Source organism: Amphibalanus amphitrite, unplaced genomic scaffold (assembly GCF_019059575.1).
Source record: "Amphibalanus amphitrite isolate SeventyFive unplaced genomic scaffold, NRLGWU_Aamphi_draft 000114F_arrow, whole genome shotgun sequence".
NCBI classification, from domain to species: Eukaryota; Metazoa; Arthropoda; class Thecostraca; order Balanomorpha; family Balanidae; genus Amphibalanus; species Amphibalanus amphitrite.
Window position 1 is genome coordinate 1,032,696 of NW_024881609.1, and position 13,054 is coordinate 1,045,749.

A 13,054-nucleotide genomic window follows, 5' to 3' on the forward strand; every position below is an offset into this window, starting at 1 on the left:
GCAAGGTCGCGGCAGCGTTCTTCTGTATCTGATTATAATGATTAATGATGGGTGGCTAGCAGAGGCTTACGGGTTGATGAATTTTGAAAAGAATACAATGTGTAACATTCGGATTCCACTGGGCATTCTTACTGTTCATGTTGGTGATTTTTTTGTTCGCCCTTTCGTACTTCCTCGGTATTCTTATCGTTTATCGCTGCAGGCATGACTGTCCCATTTACACACTCCTTATTCGTGAAATAAACAGCTGAGATGCTGAAACAGCAAGAGAGAAAACCGCAGCTAAAAAGCGGCCTTGTATGCGTTGGTAACTACAGCAAGTGATGATAATAAACCAACATCTCAAGGTCCCAACCGTCAACACGATATCACTGCAGTCATTTAGGTCAACTGCAGATTCAGAATACATACGGAGCGCTGGACGGCGCTATCTGTGCTGCTGAGACTCCTTTCAGCAAATGGCCCGCTCCAGCCGCAACTCTCATCAACTCATTGTTGCAAGAGCACGATATTATAATTCATACACTTAAAGGGACCCTCCCACCTTAACATTAGATTTGAGTTGAGATAGCCAAAATGGGGTCCCTGGCTCACATTTACCGGTTTCGGCACTCACAACATCGAGAAATGCCTTAAATCGGAAATATTGAATTTCAAAATTGCAGCATTTTGATTCAGAGGGGCTAATGCTTAGGAATACCCCTCTGAATGTGTGACGTCAGCGCAGATATCTAACGATTTTTAAATGTTTGACTAAAACGTTTTGTAGCACGCGGTGGTATATGCTATTTGCGCGCAACATCTGCCGCAAACGCCGCACTTCTAAAATAAAGTCGCTAGAAACAGCGGAGATCCCAAAAAAGTAAACAAAAGTAAAAGTCTAATATCTTGAAAACCGGTGAATATTTTTCGGTGAAATTTGGTAGATATTCGTTTTCGCTCTTTCTGAACCGAGCGACATCACGTTCATGCCAATTCATAAACTTTTTTGAAGGTGGGAGGGTCCCTTTAATGATATGAACCATGGCGACTCGTCTCATGGACTAAGTAAGGAATTAGGTACTGTCGTGTGCTTTTCATCACATGTATGTATTTCTTTTATCGTCTGCGGATGATGTTTCACCTAAAATAAATGTAGTTATCTCATACTTGCATAATAATACCTATATGTCATAACGTTTCAGCGGCTGGGTGTACGGCCCTCCAGGTATTAAATGGTTGGTTGCCAACATCAAATAATCGATCTGCATTGATGAATACGTCTAATGGCTGTTGAAAACCACTGCCGAAATGTGTGCACGAACCCTCTTTTCATTTCTATTTGAGTCATTTTACAGGAGTGTCCCTGCCATTTAAAGTTATTACACCAAAAGCACATGGGCTAACCATTACCACCCTTTTGCTGGAGGGCCGTACTTACTTACGCTTACCTACCTATATCATAGCCGTCGAAGCCTATAAATCTAAAATGTTTTTCTCCTTCAAATGACTGAGTGTAACGCAGCCTTCTTTAGATAAACACCGATCTATTTTCATTACTCAAGCCGGATATAATTCCCACGGCGCTGTAAAGCACGCAGCTGAGGACCAGGACACGCGACTGGTCCATTACGTTATGATCGGTGCGGGCCGCCCGCGGCGGTAGAGCCGCCCGCCGCACGGTACGCCGATGACGTCAGCGATTCGATCGTTACGTCATCGGTGACAGAAACAATACGCGGTGGTGCGGCAGCTGGCGGCGTCACCGGACATCCAGCTGGTGTAGAAAGGGAAACCGCTCGGCGCTGGGCCGGCCGACGCAAGTGTGGGCCGGACCAGCGAGCCACTGACACTGTCCCCAGCCAGCTACATGCGAATTACAGCCTCTACCGGTGATAGGACGACTTGGAGTCCTGTACACCTGGCTCAAAATACATCGTCGTGTGAACGAACACTTCAAAATTTCCCCAACAACGGGCGTGATAGGCAAATTCAACAGCACAATGTTCCATTGGCTCCCCGTCTACACCTAAACATCTCCGCAGAGGGCGGCGCGGGCGGCACACAATGGCTGCTCTTTGACTGTCAGTGGTGACCCGGTCTGCAGCTCTGCTGTCAAAAGTGTCACCGGGGTGACCTGTCAGGGAGGTCAGCACTGCGTCCGCTCGCGTCGGAGATGTCACAGACTCACAGCCCGCAAATGAACCGCGCCACCGCTCCCAGGCCACACCGACCCCACCAGGAAGAGAGGGAGCAGCGGCATGACGAGCCAGATGTTGCAGATGTTGCGTCAGAGCGCTGCCGCTGCCCGGAAGGCATGCTCTGCTGAATGGCGCTCTGTTTGATATATGCAGCGCGACCTCACCCCGCTCACTGAAAATAACATGGCACGCTCGGATGGGTGTGAGAATGGCGCGCGATGGGGGCTCGCCGGTACGTCCGGGTTCACCCTGTGCCGGTGAGAGCGGGGCCGTGACGCACTGTGCTGCACTCTGCTGCCCCGGCAGAGGCTACCGGAGATGGGCGTGGTAACGTGTTGGAGATAGGCGTGGTGACACTGGGCAAGCTGAGACAGTCGGAGCCCAGAGACATGACGTTGAGTGGTACAGAACATGGGTTTTGGTCGAAGATTTACGGATGAAAATTTGCGTTCTTACATTTGGAAACGGAATTATGAAGGTTGCGACTGTTTTGTTAATTGCTGTCTGTTCTGTTTTGTTAATTGCTGTCTGTTCAGATTTTGTATATGAAGATGTCTTGTAGAAGATGCATATGTAACTAAACATGAACTGAACATAGCATTTTAATGTTTTGGTCAGCTAGCCACGAGATAAAGATTACATAGACTTCACGAGACACCGGCCGTGGCTGACCCATGAAAAGACACTGGCTTAGACGTTCTAGTATTTTCGTGCAGCATTGATTTCCATTTTGATTGGTGCCCCGGTGACCTGCACTGACCTCTGGCCGTCCTGGTCGGCCTATCGGTGCCCGGTCCTCATGACCGGGCCATCCATCAGAGTCGCTGCGGCTGCGGCGGCGCGCCGGGCCGGCTGCCGGGCGGCGCCCGCCGGACCCCGGCAGCGGGATCACGGTCACGTGACCCTGATCCGCGGCCGGGCGCGACCCGGCGTGACCTCGCGTGACCCGGAGCGACCCGCACCGGCGCCGCCCAGGCCGGCGAGGCACGCCTCTTGTGAAATAGACGAGCGCAGACGCACCTGCAGCGCCGTGCACTTACGTCTGTGCGCGAGTCTGTGTCTGTGACTTTGTGTCTGTGTTTCTTTCACTGTATTATAGGAGTTTCAAAGCTTTTCTGTTGGGCCTATGTCCTTGCCCTTCCTTTTTGTCTCCAGCCATCAGGTGTCAGTCTACCCGGAATAAAAGAGAGACAAACCACCGCCGAAAACATATCTTCACCTCGAGATGGTTTCATTGACAGCCTCGTTGCTCATGCGGCATAGCAACTAGATGTCGGTGCCATCAACTTAGCTCTGAAAACCGCATGTTCCCATACGCAAGCCAAGCCAGTGCCGTTCATAAAAGTAGCCCGTTGCATCATTGCAGTCAGATAAACAATAACGCGCATCAAGTGTGAGATTGGAGCCGTATGCGGCTGGTGTTTGTTCTCTCCCTGTGGCGGGGTGGGTTCCACTCCCGCACCTGTCTGGCGTTTACCCCTGACCTGGATACCCTGTGGTCTGTGGTAGCACCCGCAAACAGACCATTGGATGCAGGGGAACTCGGCCATCCGTGCAAACTGTATGACCAGACGGAATTTCGTGAGTCACCTCGTGACTGAAGGTTCAGCTCGTGTGACATGCGTCAGTTAATGTGATACAGTTTATGCATATTGGAAACTGCAGATGTAGAGATATGTATTATGAATATACGATTGTAAAATGTAAAATGGGAGTCGAGGAAGAGGTTTGCTAGACTATCAAATTGGATACCGCGGACAACAAGGGTGGTTGCTCGAGGGGCGAGGGCTGCGCCGGTCCTGTCCTTCAGTTCATACCTACACCGAACTATTCTTGAAAACGGGCTGATCAGCATTTTGAAGACCCTAACTGCTCGTTTATATTTGAAGGGATTGTTTCAGATTCTCAAACCACGCCGTGAAAAATACGGCATACTCTGGATGCTTTTGCAAACACTCGCGAAACTCCACAAACGTAATGCAGTACTCGTTCTGTTTCTCCACCTGGTCGAAGAGCTTGCTCCCCTCCTGTTCGGTCATGTCGAACACGATGTCCATGGCCCTGGTGACGTCACGGCGCGTCACGTGACCCTTCTCGCCGACGTCCATCCTGCGGAAGGCGAGGCTGATGGTCTCCTCGGTGTTGATCGGCCGGACCAGGCGGGTGACGGCCACCAGGTACTCGCGGAAGTCGACCACGCCGTCGCCGTTGCTGTCGTAGAGGTTGAAGACCTCAATCAGCTGCGGCACGGAGGTGGGGATGGCCAGGTGGGCGGCAAAGTCACTCATCCTGATCAGGCCGTCCTCCTTCCGCGCGATGCTGGCGAAGCGGTCCATCTCGGCTTCCACGGTGTCTATGGTGATGCCGAGCTCGTGCATCAGTTTGGTCGCCTCCACGAGTCCCGTCTCGCAGGGCAGGCCCCAGGAGCAGGCTCTGCTCATCAGGCGACAGTCGTCGAACGTGTAGTCGACCACCGGAACGCCCAGCGCCTCCGCCATCCTCGCACGAACGTTACTCGCGAACAGGCGCGGGTTCTCCTTCTCCTCTTCGCTCGGCACGTACACGGGCAGGTACTCGATCTCGCAGAAGGTGACGACCTGAGTCAGCGTCAGCCAGAGCACTACCCACGCACTCGGTCCTTCCCACGTCCACGTTACCGTATCGCAACGGTTCGGATAGCGCACCAAAACCGGCTGAACGGGCACGCCTGGGTAGAAGGCACCCGGTTTGAACTGAACCAGACACGAGCGGTTCGTGCAGGTGCCCTCGGGGAAGAGCAGCATCTGCGGCCAGTGGCCGCGGCTGCGCGCGCGCCGCTGGATCTCCCTGATGGTGTTCTGTCGGGAGTCGGGGTCCTCCCGGCGCACATACACCGGCTGCGTGTAGTCGGTCATCGTGCCCAGGAAAGGCAGCTCGATGGTCTCGCTGCGGCAGATGATGGACGGCAGACCGGAGCAGAACAGCACGATCGCGTCCACGAAGGAGGAGTGCGGCGCCGCCACCAGCACGGGTGCTTCGGGGGACAGGGTGCCGCGGACGCGCACCACAAAGCCGCTCAGGTAGAAGGCTGCGCGGGCGTTCAGCGCGTGCAGGCCGCGCATAATGCATCTCCAGCCGCGCAGAGGTTTGTCTCGGTGATCTTCTGCGATGCCCAAGAGGCTGATTGAAGCGAACACCCAGCCTATAAGCACGCACAGACACAGGCCCACCAACCGCAGTGGCACTACGAACACCGTCATCAGTGCCACTTTCAGCTTGTCTGGGATGGTGTCGAATGCATTAGTGCGGGTCACGAAGGGGTTGAGAACCCGGCGCTGGGCCACTGGTTCGTTTGCAGTACTCGGCGGGCGGCCACTGTCGTCAGACATGTTGCTGACAGGCTGAGCGAGGTAAGAGGTGTCCCCGATATGGAGTGCTGTTAGTTATACTGGTTGATTTTGCGACCGAATATTGGCGACTACTGAATGATTTAAGGATTGCATTTCTTCAATACTGATTTTAATTTTTTGACGCTTAATTTTATCATATTAGAGGGCAAAACATTGTTGGAGTGGTGTGCTGTAAATTTTAGATTGATTCACCGCCCGCAAAGCCGAAAGATGTGACTCGTAAGTAGCACGCAATGTAAGGGTCAACGACGTTGAATAGCTCGTGAAAAAGCAGTTAGAATATTTAGATATTCCTCCAACAACACAAAATTAAGGTCAACGTAGGTATAAGCTGATAAAGGTAAAGACAATTAAGGCAAGGTAAATATTATATTAGTTTCGACAGGTATACCTTTTCATTAATGATAGGTATATTGGAACTTCTCGTAGGGACTGTTAACAATGTATGCGCACGCCCTGTTCGAATGATGTTCGTTTTTAAGACTTAATTCGTGAGCTTAACCCATCAATGCCTTTCGGTGTGTTGTTAAAGAGCTTCTGAATTTTATTTCTCTTATCTTTAAACGGGATGGTCAATTTTACGCTCACTTGCATTGCAAATAATACGAAAATAATGTTTCTTTCAGCAGGTATATCTGTAAACTGGCACCAATTCATCTTTTCTGGAATCAGCTGACGCTGCTTTACCTCAAACAAACCAAGACACGGGTGAAAATCGATCGTTTTAGAGAGGAGAGCAAACAGCCCGTTTTAGCCATCCGTCACGGATATTAGATCTGTCAGAGATACTTACGAGTAGGGAAAGTGGGTGTGTCTGGTCGGATCCGTATTCAGGTAAGTGCTCCGTTCTGCGCCTCAAAACAGATTAGTCGAATGGTGTATTATTGCCTATCGATGTTATGTAAGAATCACGAACGGGCAAACTTCACTCGTTTTAGAGCTAACACAAGACAGCTCTCCAACATCGCTGTTGGCAGCCGTCACCGCATATTGCACATTATTTCTTCTACCGTCTACATTAACACATCTACATTATGTAGATGTGTTGCGTGGAGTTTTGCTAGACACCTGAAATATATTTTTATAACAAGGGGTTCTATCGACTTTTTCATTTCCTCGAAAGCACTGTCAGGTAAGCTTAAATTTAAATGTTAAAGGTAGTGTGCCAGCTTTCTTGGACCGTATGGAGTTAATGGCCCAGATAAAGAGAACCGGATTTTTAGAACTTATCCATACCTTCAAAACTCATGGAAACGTCTTAAATTCTTCAAATTTTGAGTACCCCAGTGCGAAATTCGCCCCGACGGGTTGTCGGTCGTACCCCAACCACATTTCACACCACTATGAACAATAAATGCACACACTGAAATCGCTATTACCGATATGCTCATCCAATCAAGTTTCGATAAACCCGTTTATCATCATCTCCTGCGGTTTCGAACACGCCTGTTAGGTGGCTTCTGATGCTCGTCGAGGTCGGAATTTCCAAATACGCGTGGTGCGTCGGGCCGCGCGCTCTGACTTCGGCCAAGAAAAATGCGTCAGCTGATCATTGTCATTTCTGCCACTTGCGTGTGGTGAAATGGGGTCATAACTTATAAGACGGCTTTTTCATATCAATTATTTTACATAAAATCATATTTCAAACCATAAATAATGTTCGACAGCCAAATAAAAGAAACAATACCAATACGGGCTTACAGTTTAAGGCTCGACATTGTGTTGTCTACGATTAGACAGCTGATAACTCATTCCCGTACGTCGTATGGTCGTAACACTATAATGACCTTTGCTTATTGTCACAAGTGCGCCGCATTCGCGATTGTTGCCCGACGCCTGTTTGCAGGTGAGCCCACTACAGTTGTTATACATTCTAAAAACCGAAAAACTTTTAGGCGAAAAAGGCACTATTCCAGGCCCATTTTTGATTTTTTTTTTTGCGATATTAGGTAAAAACAGAAGCTTCTTATCCTAGGAAAAATAAAATGGGAAATCTTTCAAAGGTGGCACACTACCTTTAAAATCGTGTTACATGATAATGCCGAGACATTTTCGATTGGACTTGTCTACAGCTCCAAAGTCCAAATCATGCATCAGTATTTTTCATCCATGTCGATTTTATCTGTGTATTTTTAGGTAGCTAACTGTCACACTCGCAGGTCAATGCAAAGGGCAGCTCGTGCATATTGCATAAGTGTCATGGCCTGTTGCTTCCTGCTTCATATGAAGTTCCTGGTTCGACCAGTCACGTCCCCCTCCCCCCCCCCCCCCCGTGATCCGTTCCGGGTCACGCCCGCTCAGAAGACGTGCTCCCTGATTGATTTCTTCCGTCGTGACCCCTGCTTCCGCCTCCAGCCTGGCCCCGGGGCCATCTCAGGCCACGATCGGGGACGGCCCGCGCGTCTCTCTTCCCTCCCATCCCGACAGTTTCCCACGGATAATGAGAAACGACCGTCTATAATGGCTACATTCCTCAGAATAGTAACCGGCCTGGTGGCGCGGCAGCCACATCGGGCGAAAGCTGCCTGTTGGATGGATTCGTCGCTGTTTGACACGGGCCGCCGCGGTGACCCCAGATCAGAGAGCCGCCGAGGCAGTCCGGGCGTCAGCTGCCGGCTCAGAGCCGTGCCCCGGGGCTCAGTCTCACTTTCGTACCGCAGCTCGGCTGCGGATTCAGCCATGTGTTGGAGTCGAATGAAACGGAATGGTTTTAAAGCGGCATCCACCAGCGGGGCGTGCGATCTTAAATCGTATGTTTGACGAATAATTTTGCGCTGTTGTTCGTTTGCAAATATGCAATAGCATTTAAGTTGTTTAAGAATTATTTTTAGATGCATGAGAAGCTTACAATGCTTCATATATTTTACAGATCAATGTAGGGGTGTTTATATTTTTTTTCTTGAAACATTTGTTTTGCAATTAAACAAAATTTAGGTAATACATAATTCTGTAAAAACGGACGTTTCTGCTTTTAAGTGTCCTTTAGGACATTACTAGAAGTAGAAACCAATAAGTTGTTAGGCCTTAAAACAAACACTCACGAAACCTGGTGATACCGGATGATGTCTAACCCCTCTTACGACATACCCAATAGCTCTGTACCTAATAGCATTAACCCTCGCCGGCACAGGCCATTTTGAGTCCTTCGACGGCACAAGGGGGGGGGGGGTACGACCCCCCCTCGCGTTTGGCCCCTGATCGAGCTAGAGCTTCGCGGAAAAAAACGAGCGTGTTGCCCGTCACGAGAGGAAGCCGATGATGCCCAATTTTTAGGTCCTAGGTCATCGGGTGACCTTCCAGGTCAGGTCAATGACCCGAAAACCGGGAAAATCGGGACCTGTTAGAAAGTCGTAAAGTGTGGCTGCTGTGTGGTTTTCCGGGGTGCTGATCACGAATATCGTGTTAGTTTTGATCAGAGATGATGTCTTTAAGCATTTAGACCAGGTCGGGTCAGGTCAGGTCAGGTCAACCGGTAGGGGTTGTGACGGGTATTCGTAAAACGTGTCAACCGCCTCGGACAGCTTCGTAACATGTTACGAAGGCACCAAAACTACTTCTTAAATGTTCAAATGGTTGCTAAATTCGAATTCAGCTCCAAAAACTAGCCTAGAAACATGTAAAACTCGAAAAAGTGAACCGAGGTCACCCGAGGTCACCAAAGGTCAATGACCTGACCTGACCTTCAGGTGACCTTGACACCCACCCTAATGCATGGGAGCAGCATCAAATCACATGTTTGAACGTTTGAAACCACGAAAAGCTTGCAAACGCGCGGCTAATGCGAGCCGACATGCGCCGAACCGCGATTTCGGCCAAACATGGTCACAGAAAAGAGGTCACAGGTCAAAGGTCATTGGGGTCAGGGTCATGAAATTTTCAGGGTAGGTGTAAAATTGATCAATGCGAGGGTACTGAAAGTTTCGTCGCGATCGGCCGCTTTTTACGCGAGTTATTCGCGAAAAACCTTAGGGGGGAGTTGCATCAACCCCCCCCCTGTGCCGGCGAGGGTTAAATGACATCGTTACCTACCATTGGGTACTGATATCCACTGATTTCATAATTATTTTGAGGTTAAAAAGACAAAACATAAAAAGAGATAATATTTAATCCGCAATCAGGCAGAGTCCATGCATCCTTATTCATTCATTCATTCATTCATTCATGCATTCATTCATGCATTCATTCATGCATTCATTCATGCATGCATGCATTCATTCATGCATTCATGCATTCATTCATTCATTCATTCATTCATTCATTCATTCATTCATTCATTCATTCATTCATTCATTCATTCATTCGTGGATTCATTCATTCATTCATTCATTCATTTATTCATTCATTCATTCATTTCTTCTCGTCCATATAATCAAAAATCATAATCATGCACTTGAAGTGCCATGCAAAAAATGTCATAGTTCAAAGTTTTGTTACAAGCTCGATACCAGTGGCGTATCCAGGGGGGAGGCCAAGAGGCCATGGCCTCCCCCTTTGGCATCAAACATGCAAGTGGGCCCTTTGGGTCACTTGAGTGCAGTGACGTAGGTACCCAAGGGGGGCCACGGGGGCCCCGAGGGGCCCCTGGTCACTTGAGGGGCCCCTGGTTATCTGAGGGGCCCTTGGCTACCTAAGGGGCCCCTGGTTATCTGACAGGCCCCTGGTTGTCTGAGGGGCCCCTGGTTATCTGAGGGGGCCCTGGTTACCTGAGGGGACCGTGGTTATCTGAAGGAGTCCTGGTTACCTGAGGGGCCCTGGCTATCTGAGGGGCCCCTGCGTTACCTAAGGGGCCCCTGGTTATCTGAGGGTCCCCTGATTACCTAAGGGGCCCGTAATTACCTGAGACCCCCTGGTTATCTGAGGGGCCCCTGGTTACCTGAGGGGCCCCTGGTTATCTAAGGGACCCCCAGCTACCTGAGGGGTCTCTGATCCCTTGGGTGGCCCCTGGCCAGTGTCCTGAAGAAACCCTGGTCGCCCAAGGGGCCATGTTTACCCGGGGATTACCTAGTTATATGAAGGGCCCCTGCAGTCACATGAAGGCATTTAGGTACCCGTGGAGCCCCTGGTGTAACCGGCCCCCGGTTATCAGAAGGTCCCCTGGTCACCTGGTGGGCCCCTGGTCAACTGAAAGGCCCTGGTCACCTGAGAGGCCCCTGATCACCTGAACAGCCCCTGATCACTTGGATTCAACGGCATAGCCAGGGGCGAGGGGCACATGTCCGTTATAAGGTTTAGGGTCCCTCGGGCCCGAGGGACCCTGCGGTGCCAATTGGCAGCAGAGGGTTCGCGCTGGCCACGTTTCAACTGGAAAGGACACCACAGGGCTTGTGAGAACACCCCATGGTCTCTTGTGTAGTCACACTTATCTCCAGCAGGGCCCCACGCCGGGGACCTTGCCGGCCTCTGAGGGCCGTTGCCGGCCAATCAGGGATCAGCTGTAAGGGCCCCATACCCGTTTGTTATGGCTCCACGGTCCACACCAGTTTCTGATGGCCTTCACTGCCACCTCTAAGGGTCCCACACCAGTGCCTCTTAAGGGCCTACTTCGGTGGCTCTGAGCTCCGAGGGCCCTAGGCCAGCGCATCTGACGACCACTTACCAGCGACTCTGAGGGTCTCCCGGCCTCTGAGGGTCCCTTGCCGGCCTATGAAGGGCCACCAGTAACTTTCAGGGTCAAACTGCGTCAAACTATCTTAAAATGCCATTTGATGGCCCTCATAGGCCAGCGTAGGGCCCGAGGCCAAGGCTGAGCTCCCAGAGGCTAGCGTGGAGCCCTCAGAGGTCGCTTTGGCGGCCATAAAAAAGTTTAGACTTGAGCGTGGGACCCTTTGACGCTGGCATAGAGCCCTAAGGAGCCAGCGCTCAGCCCTCTAAGGCCAGCGTGGGACCCTCTAAGGCCATTGTGGGGCCTTCTAAGGCCAGTGTGGGACCCTCTATGTCCAGCGTGGGGCCGTCGATGTCCAGCATTGGGTCTTTTAAGCCCAGAGACATGGGACCTTCTTAGGTCAGATTGAGGTCCATTGGCCACGGAGACCAGCTTGGGGCCCTCTGAAGACAATGTGGAGCCCTTTTAGGCAAGTGTGGGGCCCTCTGTGACCAGCGTGAACCCTCAAAAGCCAGCGCGGGCCTTCATAGGCTGGCGTCGGGCCATTAGAGACCACCTCGAGGGCCTCGGCAGCCACTCTTCAGACATTATGCATGTTTGGGACCCCTGAGGCCCTAAGGTAGGGGTGGCCCTTAACCCGCGACCTGGTGGGGGGGGGGCTATTTTTTGCCCCCCCCCCTCCAGACTTTTCGATATATCTCCAGAACCGCTGCGCCGATCGTCACCAAACTTTCAGTACCCTCCCGTACATCAATTTTACACATTGTGACCAAAAATTTTTCCAAAGGCTATGATAGGTTGGCCGGAAATGACGTCAGAGTGACGTCATGTTCTGCCGTTTTCGACCCAAAAAAAGGTTTCGCGGGAAGAGCTGTGAGGCCTATAGCTTTGCAAATACAGAAAAATGATAAAGACATAAAAGCTGTAGATTGAACAGGGCTACAAAACTGCTATCTCGGATTTTTGAAATTTTTGGATTTTGACCCCCAAAATTCAAAAAATAGATTTTTTGGATATAATAATCGAAAAATCCAAAAAGTTTTTTGAATTTCGCAAAAACCGGAATATATGTGATAGTCCTTACCGCCTTCCATCCACATACCAAATTTGAGATTGATACCTCTTTTTTGGCGAAGTTATAGCGACAAAAACTGTTCAAAATTGATGACGTCAATTTTTCAAACTCAATTTTTAGCAATTCTAGACCCCGTAGCGCAAAACAAAGACCACCATTAGACTCCCGTGACGAGCTGCATCGAATCAATACCCATTTTATGCAAAACTATCAACTTTAAAATTTGACCTTTTTTGGCCTGACCTTGACCTGACCTTGACCTGAACTTCACCAGAAAGTGACCTAAGCCGTACCTGATAGTCTTATAACCAACACCATTGAGTTGGAAATGAAAAATTGGCCATAAAACATGTATCACACAACCTTAGTAAAGTTGGGCTCATGTGACCTGACCTGTGACCCTTGGTGACCTGACCTGTGACCTGATCTGGTATTGCCAGTGACCTCTAATAGCAACATATCTACTAGGCAACTGACGCCCTACCGCTGATTCTCGACAAAATGCGTTTTCCTCGGTGTTATGGTGCCCTAGAAGACCCGTGAACGGTGAAACATGTCATCTTTGACCTGACCTGTGACGTCATCGGTGACCCCGAGGTCAATGAAATTTGGTTTCCTTCGACAAATTTGACAGGCCTTTCGAACGCCGTTTGAATTTTGCGGATCCGTCCAGTAGTTTCGGAGATACGAGGGGGGGGGGCAAAAAATAGCCCCCCCCCCACCAGGTCGCGTTATAAACAGACCCCACCAGGGCGCGGGTTAAAGGCATGCGTGGGACCCTCAGGGGACATCGTGGGCTTCTAGAGAC

At 50.3% G+C, this 13,054-nt stretch overlaps 1 protein-coding gene across 1 annotated transcript; it reads right to left on the reverse strand.

Moving 5' to 3' along the window:
• Window positions 1–4,057: 4,057 nt before the first annotated feature.
• Window positions 4,058–5,548, reverse strand: LOC122381119 (lysophosphatidylcholine acyltransferase 2-like). Its single transcript, XM_043364944.1, has one exon. It carries the CDS (start codon window positions 5,546–5,548, stop codon window positions 4,058–4,060), a length of 1,491 nt encoding a protein of 496 aa, XP_043220879.1.
• Between the last annotated feature and the right edge of the window lie 7,506 nt (window positions 5,549–13,054).

What these genes read in the sequence shown, in the direction of transcription:
- LOC122381119 (XM_043364944.1), bottom strand. Translation starts at nt 5,548, where the DNA reads ATGTCTGACGACAGTGGCCGCCCGCCGAGTACTGCAAACGAACCAGTG.